We start from the raw sequence: 23,198 nt of genomic DNA, 5'->3' as shown, positions 1-23,198 counted from the left end.
CATTGAAAGCCCCATTAGGAGTGCTATAAATTGATTTAGACTTGATGGCACATAAAACATGATCATGTCAAGAATAATTTTGACCACCAGATGGTGCACATGTAACCCAGTGCCTACAACCACCACTCATAAGAAACGAGGAAAAAGCAGTATGCAATTTCTGTTATCTCAACCGTTTTGTACCCTTGAAATATTGATTAATGGTTGATTTTAGTTTTCTATTTTGAATAATGGATCTATGTCATACCGATAAGAATTAATAATACTATCGAAATGGTAAATTGTGAGACATGATGTCCTGTGTCTGAATAGAATCAGGAATGTACATGAAGTTTCCTCTCTTGTTTAAATGTACAGAAACTTGAATTACCTTAAACCGAAAAAAAGAAGAAAAGGTTATTAAAGGTTCTTGAAGCTTATTTAATTTATTCAAATTATAATACTGTTCATAAAGACACTAGAACACATAACATACAACATATGTCAGTCAAAAAGTAGATTAAAAACAATAACTTCAGCTTGTATAAATATGTATGATAAAGTATCAGCATTTTACAGTTGTTACAATTTGCAACAAATGCAACAAACAAATTAAAAATGCTGTCTTAAAATTTTACGGTCCCCAAGAGTTCCTGTATTTTAACTTGTAGAGTTCTTGGAGCTATTGTGTAGTTGATACTCAGCCTATCTATGGATTCCTTGTACAGAACCAGCTGCAGGCAATGTTCACTTGTTACTTTTATAAAGAAATATTTGCTTCATTCCCCAAGTCCCATGTGAAAAAAAAGCAGTAACAGGACTGGTTCTGCTTCATTTAACTGTTTATGTGAACCTATAATTTATTCCACCTACCCCCCTGCTACTCCAATGAAAACATACCGTATTTTACCATGTACACAATCCCCCAATGTATAAAATGCCCCCCTAATTTTGACCCTTGATGGAGGCAGAGGAGCAGTTAATGGGCAACTGCTCCTCCACCTCCATCTCCTGCTGCTGCTGTCTCCGCTGCCTGCCCGATTACCTCCTCCAGTGCGACTGCCGACTGCTGGGGCTCACCTCCAGCTCACGTGGTCACTGCCTTGTCCCCTGCCCTAAAGAGATTGTGGAAGGAGGTGATCTGGTGGCGGCAACAGGAAGAGGCGCCTGAGTGCATGCGTGAATGCTTGTTTGCCTCTGCCTCTTCCTGCCTCCACCACCAGAGGGGACAAGGCGGGCAACATTAGCTGGAAGTGAGCCCCAGCAGTCAACAGTTGCACTGGAGGAGGTAATCAGGCGGGCGGGGAAGGCAGCAGCAAGAGGCGCCTGAGCACATATGAATGCTCCTTCTCCTACGTCCCCAGCTGCTGCTGCCTCAGGGCCACCAGAGGGGACAAGCCGTGAGCTGTGGAAGAGGCAATTGGGCAGCGGAAGGAAGAGGCGTCTGAGTACGCGTGCGTGTGACTGCTTCCTTCTGTGTATAAAACGACACTCAATTTTTCCTCTAATTATTTTAGGTAAAAGTGTTGTTTTATACATGGAAAATACGGTAGTTTTGTATGACCTGGTAGGTCACACGATCAGATAAATACAGTATAGTGAAGTGCACATATTACTTTACTCCATATAGCAAACGATAGTGAAGGGGAGGGTATACTAAGACTTTGACTGGAGTAAGACTGCAGAAATTAATGAGTCAAGAAGTCTTAGAAATTGAAAACATTCCAGATCAAATGGATTAGAATATTTATGTGATCTGTGAAGTTTGTGTGATATACTGCACACATGTGATTTATTTATTATATGCTTGTTCTATTTATCACATATTTATCACTTCATGCACAAATTCACACATTATTTTACATATACTCCAAACTTGTTTCACGTGTCCAAAATACTTTGTCATTTACTACATATAAGACAGTAACTCTCTTTTCTAAATCTCACCAGCTTACTGCTGTAACCCACAATGAGCATTTAGATTTTATTTACTGTAAGCGCTGTTGTAAAATTCATGGGCGGGTAGCCAAGACAGATTTATGTGCATCTAATTCCTGTTTCGTTCAGACTATATAACTGGAATGTAGCCATGATATCCTTAGAAGACAGTGTATAAACTTGTTATTGTTCCAAATTGACAGCTACATTGTAAAAACTGTCTCCCAGTTACTATTTTCTGGTTTCAGGAAGTCTGCTTTCCAAGATAATGGTATAAGACAAGTGTCATAGATTAAGCTGGTTCAATGACATACCTACACCACAGTCTTTATTTCGGTTTTAAGTTTAATTTAATTAGCATGGCCTCACTCTCCAAGAATCCTGGGAATTACAGGATTTAAAATTGGCCAAAAATTTGATTGTCTTCTTCAGCAAAAACCCAGAAAATATAATTATTCCTGATATTCTTGGAGAAATTTAAAGGAGCAGGCATGCATATATAGCAAATTATCACAATGCATTCCACCTTCATTGCATACTTCTGTTAACAGATGCTGATGAAGAAAAATATTGGATATTGATTGAAACAGAACATACCGTTTTAAACTCCACTGGGCATTTGACAATTATTTTTTAAAAAATACTAAACTCTTCTTGCTAGTACTGCTGCATATTTGGAAAAAAATGGCAGCGATGACTGATGCCCTTAAACTCTTTTTAATTGAATTCTTTGTTTTTCCATAAAGACAAAAAACTTCAGTCTGCAGATTGGAAGCATCTGCTTTACACACTCCAAAATTTATTTTCTAACAATAAATCCAGCATGAAGTCCCTATGTCTCTCAGGTTATGGTTCAAAATGCAACAAACCTTATTTTGGAAATAGCTGAGAAAGAAGCAGCACAAAAACTAATCAAAATAGCAATAATAATCATAATCACCCAAACAAAATAAAATCCAAATATATAAATAGGTTATACTTTTATAGACTTTTAAAAATCATCATGTAATAAACAAGCTTTCATGGATTAAAACACCACTTCATTAGGTTTGTACCAGTGCAAAAAACTTAAAAGTCTAAAACTTGAAAGTCTAAACCTACATGGCAAGATGGATTTTTCCAAGAAAGTTGCTCTTAGATGTTAAGTCCATCAGTTTATTGCAAGATGGGCTTCACCAGGCTTGTTTCTTAGATGGAACTCAGGAATCTGGTTGATGTTCTATGGTTACAGCTTAGGCAGCTGTGGAATGAGTGTAACAACCCAATTCTCCTGGCAAAATCCATATTGCCATGTACATTTAGACGTTAAGTTTTGGATTTTAAGTTCTTCACACTGGTACAAACCTGATGAAGTGGTGTTTGAATCCACAAACACTCATTTATAATACTGTACAATGATTTTTTTAGTGGTCTATAAAGGTATTGCCAATTTTTGCATTTGGATTTTATTTTGACCACATGACTACTCTTTAATCCAAACAAAAGGAGATGAAGAAGTCTTAAGCACATCTGTGTTCTGTTTTGAAAGTTTTATTTTTGATAAGGTCTATAAAATATGATGCTATGTAGTTGTATGGAATACAGTGTATGTTGAGACTAAAGATGGGCACAAAACGAACCATGAGACCAAAAAAAAAGGATCAGACCATTCTGTGGTTCATTTCAGGGCACTTCAGAGACACGTGCCTATCCAGAATGAAACAAAATGCTGAATTATTATCAGTGTTGGTAATTTGTATGCTTCCTTTATTAGTCCACCCCCCCTGGCCAGACAGCCTGGCACCACTCAATTTCCTAGGCAACCCTGGGGTGGGTCTTGGGAAAATTGTGTAGGATTGATTGTCAGGTCAGGCAGCCAACCATGGAGCTCCAGGTCCATTCTCTGGGAGTTGCTGGATATAGGAGCCACACCCTGCGTAGCTCATCTAGTGGTAACACTTTTGTAGCAGCTGGTGAGATTTAGCTATGTCCCATGTTTGCCCCCTTTCTGCTACCTCCCCAGTCTACTTCATGATGAGCAACATCCTGCCTCAAGTTTCCTTGCACGAACAACTCATTTAATCAGCTGCTAAAAATCACTTTTCTGTGGGGACCTGCTTTGGGGAATGATAAACTGGATGTCTCAAATCTCGTCTTTGCCAAATATAGGAGGAGTGGTGAGGAGTGTCAACTGAGGACTTGCTGTGAGTTTAGTGTCTCTAATTCACATGGAGGCCCATCTGCCACTTCCAGAAGTCCCAAATTGCACAAACTGTAAAACGGTTTGCTTTGTTGGAAAGTCCGTGGCTTGTGAATAGCGATGAACTACAAACCATCACAAACCACAATTTTCCCATTTAATGCCCATCTCTGGTTGATACCATATCTTAAAATATGAGCTACAGTAAATTACACACACACACACTTTCATAAATTTAGCTATCATATGGTTATAAAGTTGTTAAGATTATAAATAATACCACAAATTCTAGAACACAAAAGTCCAACACTTCCACCTGCTTACTCCATTTTAGCTAGCTCAATTGACTATATAGAGAATAATTTTGGGATATGAGTGTTAATTCTATGGCATTTTAATTGAAACAGTGGGAGATGTTAATGTATATACTGTACAGTGGTGCCTCGCTTAACGAGCGCACCGCATGATGAAATCGCATAGAGATCCGTTTTTTCGGATCGCTAATGCGATCGCTTAACATTTTTAAAATAGGGCTAAATTCGCTTTGCGAAGACCGGTAAGCGTTTCGCTTACCGATCTTCGCAAAACGAAGCCCGACCATCAGCTGTTCGGCGGCCAAAATGGCCGCCGGAAGCCCGGAAATGGCCCAAAATGGCCGCGCGCAGTGTTTTCGCACCCTCGTTAAGCGAGGCGAGGGCGCGAAAATGGCTGCTGGCCATTACGAAGCTTCGCTGAACGGTGAGTATTTGGCCCATTTGGAACGCATTAAACGATGTTTAATGCGTTCCAATGGGTTTTTTTGATCCGTTCAACGATGCTTCAGCATAGCGAAGGTTAATCCGGAACAGATTAACCTCGCTACGCGAGGCACCACTGTATATAGTGCAGTGAGCAATAGCATACATTGCATTGTACATTTATTGGACACCAAAATGCCTATTCTGTCTTACTTGTAACTGTCCTAGGCTGCTAGTGCATCTCCTTCTTTTTTCATATCTTTCATTTTCCCACATCAGTGAAATATATTGCACATGAGTTGACGGTGCATGTGTTGTGTGTGAGAGAAATCATATTGCATAGTTGCAGTTTCAGTGGTTTGTTTAACATCTTTCTTTCATTTGTGTTCACAGTGATCACCTTCAGATCTTGCTTACTTGATATTGTGGCTGTAGCAAAATCGTTCATTTTTGTTTATTTATATACATAATTTATGTTAATTTACAAAAACAATGTTACTGATGGGTATTGTGTGATGTCTTTCTGCCCTCCAAGTTCTAGGAAACACTAAGAAATTTTCACAAAGGCTAGAATTCTGTTGCTCAGTAAAAAAAAAGCTTCACCAGGGTAAACCCATTGAATTGGGGATTTGGTGAGTCAACTCCTCTGTAAGTTCCATTTGATTAAGTGGGCCTACTCTAGTTGTGATTTACTATACTAAAGTTAAGTCACAACTGGAATAGGTACATTGAATCTATGAAAGAGTTGATTCACCAAATCCTCGCTGGTTCATTGGGCCCACTCTAGTTCCTCAGCAATAGGATTTCAGACACTGCCTTCCAGTATTAATATTGGAATCTGGTGAGCTTTAATTGTGATTCAGCTTTTGAGGTCTGCTTCTATCAGGAATATATTTCTGTACTTAAATGTGTAATTTCATTCAAGGTGAATTGCTCCCTGACTTTATTAAATCATTAATAGGAAATATATTTTCTTATGGTACTTTATACACAAACTCCAATATATAAATAAGCTTGTCCTGAATTGGTGAACAGATTAGTGATTATTCAAAACAGAAAATATTGAACTGAAAAATGTTTTCAGCATTAGAAATAATACCCCAGTTCTCTTTCTGTATTAATAAACATGTTAATGACTAGACCTAGGATATATTCTTTTAAAACATTTTTTTTTAAAATCTATTATTTGAGTATTCTTTACTTAAGAATACTTATGTTTTAAAAATACCTTCTTTCTCTGCAACAGTAATTTTAAATCTAAGTCAAAATATGCTAGTAAGAACATTATCAGGAGAAGAATTTGTCTTCATTTTGAAAGATACTATTTCTGTCTCTACTTCATCATTACATCCAGTGTTTGTTGAGTCCCTTGTGTGGTGAAAATGCTAAATTTATTCATTATACTGTAGATAACAATGAGAAAGTATGCCAGCCCCAGATACCACAATTTACAAATTGTGACTGGTGTTTGAGATGAATCTCACAAGATCAGGAGATCCTGCAGAAATTCTTAGGGCCGTGAGATCTCACACATGGAATCCTTGTGTGAGAATCCTTTTTGAACCTAACAAAATTGGGCCAAAGCAGCAGGTCTCAGTGTCCAATATTTTCTATAGTGAAAATTAATATGAAGATTCATTTAGCTTCTTCCTCTCTTCTATTAACAATCCTTCCATACCTTTATACTCTATCATCTGATCACTACCTATGTATTCAGATTTTAAATTTTGAACTAATTAAAATTGTTTTAGCAAAATCTTCCTCATTCTTTCTTTCCCTCCAGATGCTTCTTTTAATCAATAATTTCCCCCCACCCCACAGTTTTGCCTTGCTCTCTATCTTCCTTATTTGAAAGAGGGTTCTTATCTTTTTGAGACAACATTCTTGCCTTCCAGAATTACAATGTTCAGATTTTTACACAGTATGGCATTTTCATTTTTTCCCCTAATCTGTGTATATGTTCTGCTGACTGAGCTTCTGTTATTACCATCTGAGAGCTTTCCGAGACAGATCATTTGTCCCACCACTCTACCTTTTTTTAAAATGGTTGATTATAGAGGGGCATAGAGTTTACTGACATCTGCATTCAAACAAATCCACTTCTTATTTTAAGAAAGAGGAAAGAAAGTGGAGCTTTTTCTTCAAAAAATTAACGCAAACAGTTTCTCTGCTGGGGCTTTGCTCGATTTTCTCTTTAAAATGCTTTTGAATTCAAATTGAAAACTTCTGATGGATAAACACACACACGCACACCACACAAAGAAACTAAACTAGAAATATGATGCCTTCAAGAGATACAAAAAGGTAGGGAAAGTAACACATTTTACCATATTATTATCAAGACAAGGCAAGGTCATGTGGGTAATGGAAATATGCTGCTTAACATCATTGTAGGATCAGGACATTACAGATAACAATTGCTCAGTCTGGAATACCCTAAATAACCTTCAAGTATCCTGAAGAGATTTTAGCCTCCTGGCTTCTCCTTTCAACATTCTATCACCTTGCTCCCTTATTTTGGAAAATTTCCAGTTCTCAAATTAAACATGACCATTTCTGGTTTTCATTTAAGACACAATGTTCAGTCAGTTTTTCTGAGTAGTTCCTTAAACTTTTAATAGACTTCTAATGAACCATTTGTTTATTATGGGCAGCCTGATGCAGTATTTGAAACCTAGCCTTTTTGATGATATTTTAGTGGTCTAATAAATGTGTCATTAACACTTGTTTTTTGAATGTTGCATAAAGACTGCATAGCCTTTTTCTGTTTTTCCCCGAATAGGTTGAAGTTTACAGTTCCTGGCCACTATTCAGGATTCAGTAAAATATTGCTTTCCTTTAATCATCATAATGATTAGTGGTTCTAAGTTTATGATAAAACTTGTTAACCTTTAAGGTGACACGAGACTTCCTTTTGTTCTAAATCACATGATTTATCATATCTACAAATGCATTATTATTATTATTATTGTTGTTGTTGTTGTTGTTGTTGTTGTTATTGATTGATTTATTGATTTGATTTGATTTGATTTGATTTGATTTGATTTGATTTGATTTGATTTGATTTATACCCCGCCTATCTGGGTGACTCGTCCAGTCTGCAACATACATTTACAATCAGAAGATGTCAACAAAATCAAAACCACAAATATTACAGCTACTTAAGACCAACAAATTTATTTCAGATGTGTCTTAAGAAGTGGCCAGTAATCTGTAGTGGCTGAAACCTAAATGAATGTGTTAGTCTTAAAGGGGACACAATACTTTGTTTTTGGTTTGGTGAAACAGACTAACACAGCTACTGTACCTGTCTGAAGTCTGTTTATTATCCTTGATTATGGGGAGATATAGAGCAAGTGTCCCAGCAGTTTTTATTTCTTTCTATGAATTTTATATTGAGAGATAACTATTAAAACACTACAATTGTTGTTTCACTGTGTGCTTTTTCTGAAGCATTCCATTTACTCCTGGTGAGTACAACAGAATCTCTAATTTTATTTAATTTTTTTTTGGCTCAGTGAAATAATCTGATGCACAGTCCCCACCCACCATTAAAACACAGTGCTGGAAAATTATACAATTTTATTGAAATAAATATATTGTGTAATGAAGGATTACGGTTTTGATTAGTTGTAGTAGAATACGGTTGATGCAGCAAAAGGAGCAGATCCTTGCTTCAGATAACCTGCTTGCCAGCCAATGTACAACTTTACCCTTGATGGGTAACACAGGATTGCATAAAAATTGGATATATCCCGAGGCATGTGACTACTAGGGGAACCCCTCTGCATCCATTGTAGTGGGGGCTACAGAACCCTCTCAAGCTGGCCAACATCTTTGGCAGCCCTCCCCCTGATCTCCATACTGGGATAAGACTGAATACCAGTCTCTCTGGAGGTTCACTCTTATGCACAAAGCCAGCCTCCACTGCAACAAAGAGGCCACAACAAAGTTTGCAAACATCATAACAAAACATTAACTCCTGTTCATCATTACATTAATGCAACTACTATAAAACTATACAGATTACTTAACAAGGGAAGTGAGTGAGCAATGTCTCATGGAAGACTGCCCAGAAAGGAAATGGGAGCCCATAAAATGCTTCCCTGATGAACCAGAGTGTGCCAGAGTGTTCCAGTGTGCCAGGCAGGTTCCTCCTTTCATTCCCATCCTGCCTTTGACTATCTGGGTTTCCCCAGCCAGCCCTCACACAGATGGCTGGCTCTTGATTCTTGGGGCAGCCTTGCCAGGCCACATACAGAGCCCCATGTAAGAGATGACTGGGATACTCTGGCATATTTTCCATGTAAGAGGGTGTTCATGTAACTGTACTCTCCATCTGTCTGTCTCTCTTTAGAAACAAAAATCCAACACTAATATAAGGGATTATTGAAAGTATTATTAATATCCTTACGTTGTTTGGTGAGTTCATGTGACCAACATGTGAGTGGCAGAGCTGTTTTTCATAGATGGAAATGTGTAATTCTACCATGGGGAGTTCATTTTCACAAGATCACATTGCCATGATTTCCCCTACGCATCTGCACCTCCCCCCCCAAAAAAAAACATGGGCGGAGGGTACGAATCACAACGATGATAAATTCTGAAAAACTGAGTAGTACTGGATTTATGGAGCATGTTCCCAAAGACTGAAGAATACTGCTTAATTCAGTTTTGCCATATTTTGTCTAGGCAATTTACAGCTTTCACCTGATATTTACAGCACGGACGATGTAGTTCTGGAGCTATCAGAGATAGAGGAGACCACCTCTCTTAGCAGCTGCCTTGCCTCAGAGGACACCACAGAAGATTCAGGTGTAATGAGTTCCCTCTCTGATGTTGTATCATTGAATTCTCAAAACGACAGCATGAGGTCCAGAGACAAGTCCCTCGGTGCCCAGGAGACCTCACCTGAAATGGATTCCATGTTTGCTATAGAGGCTTGCTCTGGTAGAAATACTTCTTTCAATAGTGATGATGCTGGGAACATCCTCCAAAGGTAAGTCTGATACACTAGGCAATGTGGAAAAGTGATCTCTGCTTAGGCTGATGTCTTTTATCTTTTACAAGCAGCCCTGTACTGTAAAACATAAATATTATGTATAGCTTTGCACTTAGTACATCGATCAGCTGATTTGTTTCTCCTTTCACAACACAATTTGCATAATAGCTTGTCCATCTTCTTCCACACATTCTGAAGGGAAAAACAGTCACCAGCAAAGCTCACTTCTTCTGCAGGGATAAGTCTTAAGTGAACCTCCAGACTCAGGAAGGGACATCTAGTCTCTGTGTCCCTTTTCTGAACCTTCACAGTCACCACAGAGGTGTGCTGTTGACCTTTGGATGAGTTTGATTATATAGCTTTGATAATAGCCTGTAAGCAGCCACCAGTAACAAAAGGTCTTTTGTCAGGGCAAAAGGTGTGACAACTGAAGTCTCCAGTTATAAACAAAGACTCAAAATATCTAGCATGAGAGGCCTCATAAACAGTTCAGAAGTACTGTATTAATTAAACCTGACCTTCAGATACTGTCTGCCATGCAACAACATGATGTAGAGTTAATGAGGGTGGAGCTAAATAATTGCATGATATTCTCTAGAGTCTATTCATAAAACCATATAATGCAGCCTTTTACTTTAAACCTCTAAACAATTGTCATAAGCAAAAATAAATATTATAATTGGAGACTTAAGTTGCCATAGTAGTAGCTGTGGATATGCACTTAATGATAACAATGGAGAAGCTGTGCTGAAATGGCTAGAAATATCCCTGTAAACCCTTATTCAAAATAACAGACTTCCCCCATCTTTCAAAATGGAAGATTTTTATTTAGAAGAAACAGTCAAATATTGCTCTATGAATGTGATTAGAGATGGGCACAAATTAAAAAACAAATCACCAAATTTGTTCAGAAACCACTAATTTGTTGATTTGTATTCATATGAATCTATGCCCCCAATTAATCATGAATCAATGAATTTTTAGTGATTTTTGATTCATTCATTCGTTTGGTTATAAAATGGCCCCAAGACACATAGATACACCAAAATTGGAGTGAAGCTTCTTCTGACTCACTCCTACAATCCCTCCATGTTTGGTGAAGATTGGATGTCAAACATCCACATTATATACCCACAAATTCCCCTCAGGAAAGTGTCCTTTAGCAGCTGGCTTGGGGAAACCCAATTTTCACCAAACTTGTCAGGATTATAGAGGAGCTTCATGGGAAACCTCTTTGTTACTCTAGGTGCCTAGGGGGAGCTTTCCTGGGGACCCCTCCTTGTGCATATATAACTCAGACATCCGAAACCCACCAAACTTGTGGGGCTTGAAGATATGAGTCAGGGGAAGCTTTTTTGAGAAATTGGTATCTCTAGGTGCTTTGGATGCTGTTTTACGGGGGTTTAAAGTATAAAATGAATTAACAAATTGATTCATTGATTGTCACTAAAAATTAGCAATTTGTGATTTGTCAGTTGTGACAAATCATGGATCAGAATGAATCACCATTTTTCTGATTTGTGCCCATCTGTATGTGTGATATTTTTACAGTATTTTTTTTTTTTGGTGTGTATGTGTGTGTTCTGAACTAAAGCAGTGGGGAAAAATCTTATTTTAGATAGTGAGAAGGGTTTGTTGCTCCTTGTCCCTTTCCTTGGGACTATGTGAAACTTACGAAATTTACTTGGAATGTACAGGAGCAGGACAACATAGGAGTGCGGAATTCAGTTGATCTCTACTCATTTTTTTATGTTTGTCTTCCTAATAAATTATTTATTTGTCTGTGTCTATTTATTTTTTTATTTATTTTTCATTCATTCATTCAGAATTTTGGTCAAATCAAAAAGATCACATGTTATATGCTAAATGGTCCCAAAACCATTTGGGGCTTTAAAGGTCACTGTTACCACTTTGATTTGGATTTTGAAACAAATTGCAAGCCAATGCAGTAGATAGCATATTTACGTAATAAGATTGTATCAATGGATCATTATTACAAGCCTAGCAGAAACATTTTGATATGATTGAAATTTCCAAACCATTTTCAACAGCATTTCCACATACTGTGCATTGCAGTAATCCAACAGGGTTGTTATCAGATAATGAATAATTGTTACCAGTTTATTTCTGTCCAGATGGGATTGTGCATGTACTTTGGTATGATCCCATCTGGTGCTTCTATCCTCTTCTACTTTTTGTGACAGTGGTGAATCCAGGAGCAATCTCGAATACCTGCCCCTTCAGGAGTACAGATTTCTTCAGAACTCTACTCACCTGAGCAGACAAATTATCTCCTACTGGCATTGCCATTCTTCTAGACTGAACTTCCATTTATTGTCCCTAATCTGTTCCATTACTCTATTCAGGCACTGATTCAGAACATTCACTGCTTAATTTGGATTAGATGAAAGGAAGAGATAATATGGTTATCTGCATATTGGTGACACCTCATTCTGCATCCACAGAAAACTTTTGTGACACTCCATTACTGGAGTGGGTTGCTAATACGACAGCAACCAGGAGTGATTTACACACTTCCTATTATGGTAAACAATAGTAATTATACTATTGATAGAGTTAACACTTCAATTAGAGCTGATGCTATTTGGATTTATAGGGTTCCTTCCAACTACTTATCCTCTGTTTTGGGTGTGAATGTAAACTGAGGCAGATTGTGGAACTGAAGCAGCAGTTTATCTTGAAAGTATCAGATAAGCGAGGTGACTTAGTAGTTTCTCTGTTTAAAGGCATAGTACTTATATCATAACAACAATTAGAATTCAGTGTATCAATATGAACACTACACATGATTTCAACAAATGACAGTTCTTCCTAGAATGACTGTTTGTTTTACCAACACATTCAAAAGTACACCTAACTCCTTCTAGAACCTTAGGAAGATACTGTTAGCTCTATTCTTTCAAAGTTCATACTTAACCAACTACTTCCCTAGCCAAGTTATATCTAGCTTTTCTCATAGACAAGCCTTAGCCAGTTTTTAAATATACAAGCCCTCCACTGGAATCTTTATTAATTGAGCCCTGGTTGGTTTCTTTCCTAACCCAGCCAATTGAGCTGTTTTTCTAACCAGGCCCCTGCTCCTCCTCCTCCTCCTCCTCCTCCTCCTCCTCCTCCTATTTCCAAAACAAATACAAGAATGCAAAATGCTTACTAATACAATCTAAAACACTGTGCACCCCCATACCCGCAGGACCCTTTGGAGCAATAGTTTTATTATGAACCTCCTTTCCAAAATTGTATTGATTGTTGCATAGATGCTTCTCCGTGTCCTTTTACTAATACAAATTCAATAATCTACCCCGAATAGCATAAAAATATTTAAACTTGTTTCCCCTCTTTTCATCTTAAGTTCAGTAGTCAATTTATCACTTAATGCAATGTCACATACTTCAATATATCAATCTTCTAATTCATTTTTATCTTTCCCAGAATCTAGCTATTAATATTCTAGCACTTGTCATAAAATTAGAAATCAATTCCTTTGAGCAATAATTAGTCAAAAATTGACAACAAAACAATTTTAGAATTAAGTTTGATATCTTTTCCAAATATATAATATATTTCCTTAAAAATCAATTTCCAAAATTTCTGAATCAATTTACACTTCTACCACATATGATACTATGTGCCAATTTCTTCATCACATTTCCAACAGGCCTTAGAATAGTCTGAATTTATTATGTTCAATTTCACCAGAGTCGTGTACCACCTTAAACTAATTTTTTTTAAAAAATCCTTGATTCTTACCAACATTAATCTTAAAACTCTCATCTTCCAAATTTTTGACCAATCTTTTGTTTTAATTTCTGTCTTTGAATCATGTTCCCACATTGATTTCAAACCAGTCCCCTTCTTAACTATTTATGGCAGTTCAACTACCAGTCCGTGTATTGCTTTGTCATCATATAATTGGCTGAGTTGCTTTTAAGAGGCTGTCTAATTTACTTGTCACAACAAGGGACATGCCATTTTGGTTTGGTTTGGTTTTGGACTCCAGATCACAGAATTCTTCATTCTGGGAAGTCCACCTGCCAGACCCACATACAAGTTGTACTCATTTGAAGAAAGGTTGAGATGAAAGGCTCCAGGGCCTAGGTGCTTGTTAAAGAAGATAACTTGTCCCAGTGTTTGCTGGGAGCTCTTGCTGCTTTATATTTCACCAAGATTTTTTAGCTTTAACCAATAAAACAGTAGCCATTTTTCATTTTAGTGACATGTTTTGTGTTGCTTTTCATCATTCTCCTTCACAGTCAGCCTCCTACCTTTGCCACTGAACAATCCTAGGCTGTGACTTCTGTTCGGCAAAATACAAAATGTAGAAAGTATGTCTCTTCTAATCTGTCTGTTTGTTCAAGACATTCTTAAATGGGATGATTTCAATATATTATTCTTTACAGACAAGAAGCCTAAAGCTTATCATTTAGCTTTCTGTGCCAAAAGAGGCTGTGTGAGAAAATGCTGTTGGAAATAGTTATCGAGTTTGTGAAATGCTATCAGAAAAAGACCTTGTGTTTGGTTTGAATTTAAGCCAAGGAACAAGGTTCCCTTCTTAGAAGAAACAGGAAAGGCTATGGAAGTTAAGTAGGTTTGTCTGTTTTCTAATGTACTATGACATGCTAAGTAGTTTTGTGCAAAACATAGTTTTAAAGGTATTTTGATGGCTATTGGAACTGTGTTCTGCTCATCATTGCTGATTCCAAGTATGATAGCAATATATATTGCAAGAAAGTCATATTTTCAAAAACAAGTATAAATGTTGCTGTCATAGAAGTCAAATATGAGAGCAAAGCAACAGATCTGCGCTGCTGCTTAAAATTATAAATTCCAGTTTTGCACCAGATGTCAAGCCAAGGGGGAAAAACCACTGCACATTTTCCTTTATGCATGCATAAAGACCCATTACGAGCCTATCTCATTCCCTTTATGAGCCAGTTCAGGTGTTAAGATTATCAGGAGAGGCCTTTCTCTCAGTCCCACCACTTTCACAGGTGCATCTGATGGGGAAACAGGAGAGGGCCTTTCTTTGTTGCTACTCCCAGATTTTGGAACTCTCTCCCACAGGTCAGACTGGCCCCATCTTTGCTGTCCTTCTGGAAGCAGCAAAGACTTTCCTTTTCATTCAGGCTTTCCCTCAGTGACTGGCTACATGAGTGTGACTTTTAGGGTTATGCATTACTGCTCTTTAGCACTACTGGGTTTTTAGTACTACTTGTGTTTACTATCTCTCAGTGTGGTACTTGTTTGTTCCTTTTAAATATTTGTATACTTATTTTTTTAGCTTTAATATTATCTTTTAATGATGTGAGCCACCTCTTTATACTCATTGTTCGTAGCTTTGAATAGTGCTTTTAATGATGTAAACCACTGTTTTATACTCATTTTTCTTAGCTTTAAATATTGTCTTTCAATGACATAAACCATCTTGGGTTCTTTTCAGGAGAAAGGAGAGGTAAAATATTTTAAATAAATAAATAAAATGCTCTGTCGGGATGAGCTCTTGAATTGCATTTGTTTAAACATTTCTTTCCTACTTTATTTCTTGTTTGTAGGAAAAAATTGTGGAAATTTAGGGATATTGTATGCTGCTGCACAGATGAAAATACCATACAATAAACAGTACTATAGATTTACTTGTGCGTATACTCTGAGGGGCAAAAGTACATCTGGGGGATTAAAAGGTCTGTTGTATATGCAGATTAAAAACCCTTTCAGAATAAGGAAATCCCATGATCTTTGACACATACTAATAAATATGTATGTTTTATTGTTGAAATTGTTGTAGGTATGAGTGTTATACTGAAGTTGTTGATATGGTTCCTACTTACTGACGCTCAACCATCTTGACTGTTCCTCATGAAATATTTCACCTTTAGTGGCTACATTGCTGAGTTTGATGTAGATGAGTGATTTGAAGATGACTCTGATGTTCATTGAAACTCAGCCTTAAATTATAAGGCCTCCCTACTTAAGCTAAAGGCTTATCCTAAACAGCCCTTTGATCTGCAATCTTCTTCATGTTCAAAGTTCCAAAGCAGCTCATAACTTAGATAAAACACAGTAGTTACAATCTGAAACATCAACACAGAAATAATATACAACAGGAAGACTCTTTTAAAAATAGAACTTCCAAGCTTCTCAGACATGAAAAATGTTCACGGCCACCCTGAACAGTTAAGCAGATCCAGCAGTGACCTTTGAGATTACTTTCTTTCTGTTACACTTTTACAGATCCCTACAGTCAACAAATATGGTTAATGTCTTATATGCTGCATTAGATTTATGAAGGCATGCTTGGGGTGTGTGGGTGGTTGGGTGGATGTTGTCACCATACTTCTTTTAATAAGTTTTCCAAAATTCCTTATAATCAAACTATATGTTATTCTGTAATTTTGTTATTTGAATTCCCTTTGTAATTTTCATCTTCAGCAAAGTAACCATATAATTTGGATTGGGTCTATGACAAGTCTAACTATGTCCATAATTGCTTTTCTCCAGTGTAAATTGCTCCTTTCTTCTGGATCAGCTGCAGGACTTAACAGAGGAAAATATCTAATCATTAAAATACTATAAATATTCCACTACTAACCAGCACTTCAGGGAGCAGTTTAGGTTGAGGAACTGGAATTAAGGTGGCCTTTTCCTGTGTTATAGACGCAGTCCAAATTCAGTTCCTCCATGGCTGTATCTCATATCTGCTGGGTAATTTCAAATGAGTAAGCGAGGTTTGTGCAGGACTGTGATTTGGATATATCCCAAATCCATAAATGAACTGGGCTGATTCAGACAGATATTCAAACAGAAGTAGGATCACTGCAAAGAGAACTGTATCCAAAACCGAGTACTTTTAAATATTCATGATTAATTGTGAACAACTAATAGATTTTCCCTAATTTTTCTGTATGAGAAAAACACTAAAATGGGAAGAATGGGAAAGGGGGAGCATGATTCTGTGATCAGAAGCTCTAGTTTCTCAAAACACTGAACTATATATGAACAGGGCTTTCCAGTTCCAATGCTTTGAGAGAGGAATGATGAAGTAATATAGTACTGTACAGGCCTGATAGTGTTTAGTGCTTTTGCTAATTCTAGCCCCCCAAAGCAGAAATGTTTAAACCATTAATGGATTCTGTGATATTTATAATGGAATAGCAATTGCTTGGTGCTTGCTAGAAAAATGTTCAATGTTCAAATCTTTATATTTCTGCCACATTCATCCCTGCTCTGTTGCACTTTCTGTGACCTTAGGTGTAACAAGATGGAGGGATTTGGAGTGATCCAGGTTGCATATAGAAGGCTCCTGTCTTAGATGCAATCTGTTTTATCTCACACAGGATACTTTCTTCTCCCATGGGAAGAGTCCAGATAGCACCTCAGGTCACTCCAATTTCTCCCCCTTTTAATTATTGACACCTATCTCCTGCCCTCCCTTTTTGTCATGACTATCATTCTTCATGGATTGCTGCCTTGTCATGGCGAAGGGGCTTGAGTAATTCAGAGAAGCGATGGGCTATGCCATGCAGGGGCACCCAAGATGGACAGGTCATAGTGGAGAGTTCTGATTAAATGCAATCCACCTGGAGCAGGAACTGGCAAGCCACTCCAGTATATTTGCCAAGAAAACCCCATGAACAGAAACAAAAGGCTAAAACATATGATGCTGGAAGATGAGCCCCTCAGGTCGGAAGGCGTCCAACATGCTACTGAGGAACAGCGGAGGGCAAGTACAAGTAGCTCCAGAGCTAATGAAGTGGTTGGGCCAAAGCTGAAAGGATGATCAGCTGTGGACATGCCTGGAAGTGAAAGGAAAGTCCGATGCTGCAAAGAAAAATACTGCATAGGAACCTGGAATGTAAGATCTATGAACCTTGGTAAGGTGGATGTGGTCAAACAGGACATGGCAAGAATAACCATTGACATCCTGGGCATCAGTGAACTAAAGTGGACGGGAATGGGCGAATTCAATTCAGATTATTATCATATCTACTATTGTGGGCAAGAATCCCGTAGAAGTAACTGAGTAGCCCTCATAGTCAACAAAAGAGTGGGAAAAGCTGTACTGGGATATAATCTCAAAAATGATAGAATGATGTCAATACGATATGATGCTGGAAGATGAGCCCCTCAGGTCGAAAGGCGTCCAATATGCTACTGAGGAAGAGCAGAGGACAAGTACAAGTAGCTCCAGAGCTAATGAAGTGGTTGGGCCAAAGCTGAAAGAACGCTCAGCTGTGGACGTGCCTGGAAGTGAAAGGAAAGCCTGATGCTGCAATGAAAATACTGCATTGGAACCTGGAATGTAAGATCTATGAACCTTGGGAAGCTGGAGGTGGTCAAACAGGAGATGGCAAGAATAAACATTGATATCTTGGGCATCAGTGAACTAAAATGGACAGGAATGGGCGAATTCAACTCAGATGATTATCATATCTACTATTGTGGGCAAGAATCCCGTAGAAGGAATGGAGTAGCCGTCATAGTCAACAAAAGAGTGGGAAAAGCTGTACTGGGATACAATCTCAAAAATGAGAGAATGATTTCTATACAAATCCAAGGCAGACGTTTCAACATCACAGTAATCCAAGTTTATGCACCAACCACCAATGCTGAAGAGGCTGAAACTGACCAATTCTATAAGACTTACAACATTTTCTAGAACTGACACCAAAAAAGATGTTCTTCACATTATAGGGGATTGGAATGCTAAAGTAGGGAGTCAAGAGATAAAAGGAACAACAGGTAAGTTTGGCTTTGGCGTTCAAAACAAAGCAGGGTAAAGGCTAATAGAGTTTTGTCAAGAGAACAAGCTGGTCATCACAAACATACTTTTCCAACAACAACACAAGAGGCATGTGGACATCACCAGATGGGCAATACCGAAATCAGATAGATTATATTCTGTGCAGCCAAAGATGGAGAAGCTTTATACAGTCAGCAAAAACAAGACCTGGAGCTGACTATGGTTCTGATCATCAGCTTCTTATAGCAAAATTCAAGCTTAAACTGAAGAAAGTAAGAAAAACGACGGGGCTAGTCAGATATACAGTGGTGCCCCGCTAGACGCTTACCCCACATGACAATGAAATCGCTTGACGATTACTTTTTTAGCAATCGCTATAGCAATCACAAAATGATGTTTCCTATAGGGGATTTTCGTTTAACAACGATTAGGTCCATGCTTCATGAACCGATTGTTCGCAAGACGACGGTTTAAAACAGCTGATCGGCAGTTCACAAACTGGCTCCCCGCTGTTTTCCGGACCGGTTTTCACAAGACAGTGATCGCAAAGTGGCCGCCCTATGGAGAATCTTCGCATGACGATCAGGTATTTCCCCACTGGAATGCATTAACCGGTTTCCATTGCATTCCAATGGGTTTTTTTCTCATGACGACGATTTTGCTGCACAGCGATTTTAACAGAACGGATTATCGTTGTCGTGCGGGGCACCACTGTAATCTAAACCAAATCCCTTATGAATACACAGTGGAAGTGAAGAATAGATTTAAGGAACTCGATTTGGTGGACAGAGTGCCGGAAGAACTATGGATGGAGGCTCGTAACATTGTATAGGAGGCAGAAACAAAAACCATCCCAAAGAAAAGGAAATGCAAGAAAGCCAAGTGGCTGTCCAATGAGGTCTTACAAATAGCAGAGAAGAGAAGGGAAACAAAATGCAGGGGAGATAGGGAAAGTTACAGAAAATGGAATGCAGACTTCCAAAGAATAGCAAGGAGAGACAAGAGGGCCTTCTTAAATGAACAATGCAAAGAAATAGAGGAAAATAACAGAAAAGGAAAAACCAGAGATCTGTTCAGGAAAACTGGAGATATTAGAGGAAAATTTTGTGCAAAGATGGACATGATAAAAGACAAAAATGGAAGGGACCTCACAGAAGCAGAAGACATCAAGAAGAGGTGGCAAGAATACACAGAGGAATTAAACCAGAAAGATCTGGATGTCCTGGACAACCCAGATAGTGTGGTTGCTGGCCTTTAGCCAGACATCCTGGAGAGCGAAGTCAAGTGGGCCTTAGAAAGCATGGCTAACAACAACACCAGTGGAGGTCATGGCATTCCAGTTGAACTATTTAAAATCTTAAAAGATGACGCTGTTAAGGTACTACGCTCAATATGCCAGCAAGTTTGGAAAACTCAACACTGGCCAGAGGACTGGAAAAGTTCAGTCTACATCCCAATCCCAAAGAAGGGCAGTGCCAAAGAATGCTCCAGCTACTGTACAATTGCATTCATTTCACATGCTAGCAAGGTTATGCTCAAAATCCTCCAAGGCATGCTTCAGCAGTATGTGGACCAAGAACTCCTAGAAGTACAAGCTGGATTTCGAAGGGGCAGAGGAACTAGAGACCAAATTGCTAACATGCGCTGGATTATGGAGAAAGCCAGAGAGTTCAAGAAAAATATCTACTTCTGCTTCATTGACTACACAAAAGCCTTTGACTGTGTGTACCACAACAAACTATGGGAAGTTCTTAAAGAAATGGGAGCGCCTGACCACCTTATCGATCTTCTGAGACATCTATATGTGGGACAGGAAGCAATAGTTAGAACTGGATATGGAACAATGGATTGGTTCAAAATTGGGAAAGAAGTATGACAAGGCTGTATATTGTCCCCCTGCTTATTTAACTTATATGCATGCGAAAGGCAGGACTGGATGAATCCCAAGCCAGAATTACGACTGCCGGAAGAAATATCAACAACCTCCGATATGCAGATGATACCACTCTGATGGCAGAAAGTGAGGAGGAATTAAAGAACCTCTTAATGACGGTGAAAGAGGAGAGTGCAAAAAATGGTCTGAAGCTCAACATAAAAAAAAACAAAGATCATGGCCACTGGTCCCATTACCTCCTGGTAAATAGAAGGGGAAGATATGGAGGCAGTGACTGGTTTTGCTTTCTTGGGCTCCATGGTCACTGCAGATGGTGACAGCAGCCACAAAATTAAAAGATGCCTGCTTCTTGGGAGGAAAGCGGTGACAAACCTCGACAGCATCTTAAAAAGCAGAGATATCACCTTGGCGACAAAGGTCTGCATAGTCAGAGCTATGGTTTTTCCAGTAGCAATGTATGGAAGTGAGAGCTGGACCATAAAGAAGGCTGACTGCTGAAGAATTGATGCTTTTGAATTGTGGTGCTGGAGGAGGCTCTTGAGAGTCCCCTGGACTGCAAGGAGAACAACCCTATCCATTCTTAAGGAAATCAACCCTGAGTGCTCACTGGAAGGACAGATCCTGAAGCTGAGGCTCCAATACTTTGGCCATCTCATGAGAAGAGAAGACTCCCTGGAAAATACCCTGGTGTTGGGAAATTGTGAAGGCAAGAGGAGAAAGTGACAACAGAGGACGAGATGGTTGGACAGTGTCACTGAAGCTAATAACATGAGTTTTACCAAACTCCGGGAGGCAGTGGAAGACATGTAGGCCTGGCGTGCTCTGGTCCATGGGGTCACAAATAGTTGGACACGACTTAATGACTAAACAACAACAACAACATCATCATTCTTTAGCCTTTTTTAATTTAGCAAGTGGCATAACATTACAGCAATACATCTACCTAGCATGTATATCCTCATATCTGAAATAGTGCTGCATCATATAAAAGAGTATTTAAACAAATTGCTAGAAAAAGAAAATACTGGAGAGGGATTCTCCACCATCGTTTCTACTTTCACAACCCACTGCACACACCACAGGGTTGTTATACAAGAAAAAATTGCCCACGGCTCTATTTGGGAGCAAATTAAGCCACTGTACAGACTGTGAAATAAGATAATCAGCAGTGCTCCCAATCACACCAAATACACTGAAATCTTAGCACTGTGCCAGAAAAGAGCAGAACAGCTTGCAAAAGGGGCAGGATGGATTGCTCTTATTTAAAACATATTTTCACTAGAAAACATGGTAAACCAAACTGCACAAAAAGTGAGCAAAATAATGAGCTGTATACTTGTCTGCTCATCCCCTTAGATGCCAATTCAGAAAAAAATATTTTTAATCATACTGTTTTTCATTTTTTCCTAGTTTTTGCTTCTGAACCATGCCTTCTGAATGTTTTTTTGGGGGGGCATCTGACTGGGGGTCTGTCCACTGCATCTTCATAAATTTGGGGGGACAGGGAGAGATCAGCATTCTAAAGGGAAACAAATCATTCTCCCTGCAACAAAAATTCTTCATTCCACGTCTACCCAGAGCTATGTTCCTGTCATTCTGTATATTGCAGATTCCTGAAGTACAGCCACCTCTATCTGTATTCTCAAGAAAATTGATAAATTTTCATTTCGGAAGGGATGGCTATACCTGAAAGTGGTGTCCCATTCTGTTAAAGAAATAAAAGGTGGTCTCACTTAAAAATAAAATGGGAAGATAAATAGCATGAAAAGATCTGCACTTAATTTAAGTGGAATTTGGCAACCCAACAAACAACTGTGCCCAAATATATTATCCAGTCCTGATTAACAAACAAACCATTAATTGGTTTCTAAAGATATTCAATGGGAGGCATGAAATTTCAAATTAAAACTTGAGTCAAACAGGTCAGTCTTGGAAATTGTCTGAGCTGAATCAGGCTGTTCACTAAAATGCCCAGTCATGGCTGGAACGAAATCCTCTCAATTGATACACTCCCCTAATTTTTAAGGTAGCAAAGGGGCAGCTATCTAAGGTGCCACTAAGAGCTGAACAGAAAAAAACAAAGCCTTGCGGCCCTTATACAATATGAAGGAAAAGGGAGATGATACCATTATTGGGCTTCTGAGAAAACTGAACAAATAGCTAGTTTTCAGCCTAAACAAGCCTTCATTGGAGATAGTACATTTATATATTTAATGTATATAAATATATACTGGTATGTATGTATATATCCTAGTTTCTGCATCACTCCATCTGAATACAGTGGTGCCTCGCTTAACGAGTGCACCGTTTAACGAAAAATCCGTATAGCGATCCCTTTTTGGGGATCGCTATACGGATCAGCCCCAATCGCCGCACTCGCTTTGCGACGATTGGGGCTCCGGCGGCCATTTTGGAGCCGCCGATCAGCTGATCGGTGGCTCCAAAATGGCCGCCGGAGCGAAAACATCGCTGGAGGGGGTAAGTTTACACACTTATTGGAACGCATTAAACTAAGTTTAATGCGTTCCAATAGGTTTTCCTGCCCCGCACAGCGATGTTTTTGTATAGCGAAGGTTAATCCGGAACGGATTAACCTCGCTATACGGGGCACCACTGTATATGCATATCTCCAGTTCTTCATTCAAACAAAGGAACACCATTTAATCTGCATTTACCTCCTTCTTTTGTAACTCAGTGTTTCAGTTTGGCCA

The 23,198-nt window shown here is 38.6% G+C and overlaps 1 protein-coding gene across 14 annotated transcripts in view; it reads left to right on the top strand.

Annotated features, from left to right (window-relative positions):
- COBL (cordon-bleu WH2 repeat protein) overlaps positions 1–23,198 on the top strand; it is a 187,648-nt gene that overhangs the window by 146,875 nt on the left and 17,575 nt on the right. For all 14 annotated transcript variants that reach the window (XM_078377595.1, XM_078377592.1, XM_073003890.2 and 11 more), the window contains one exon: positions 9,526–9,832. In XM_078377595.1, the coding sequence (XP_078233721.1) occupies positions 9,526–9,832 (307 nt within the window). The remainder of the gene's footprint in view (positions 1–9,525; positions 9,833–23,198) is intronic.

The sequence above is a fragment of the Pogona vitticeps genome, chromosome 6 (genome assembly GCF_051106095.1).
Source record: "Pogona vitticeps strain Pit_001003342236 chromosome 6, PviZW2.1, whole genome shotgun sequence".
In the NCBI taxonomy this organism is placed as follows: domain Eukaryota; kingdom Metazoa; phylum Chordata; class Lepidosauria; order Squamata; family Agamidae; genus Pogona; species Pogona vitticeps.
This window is presented reverse-complemented; position numbering and strand designations above follow the sequence as displayed.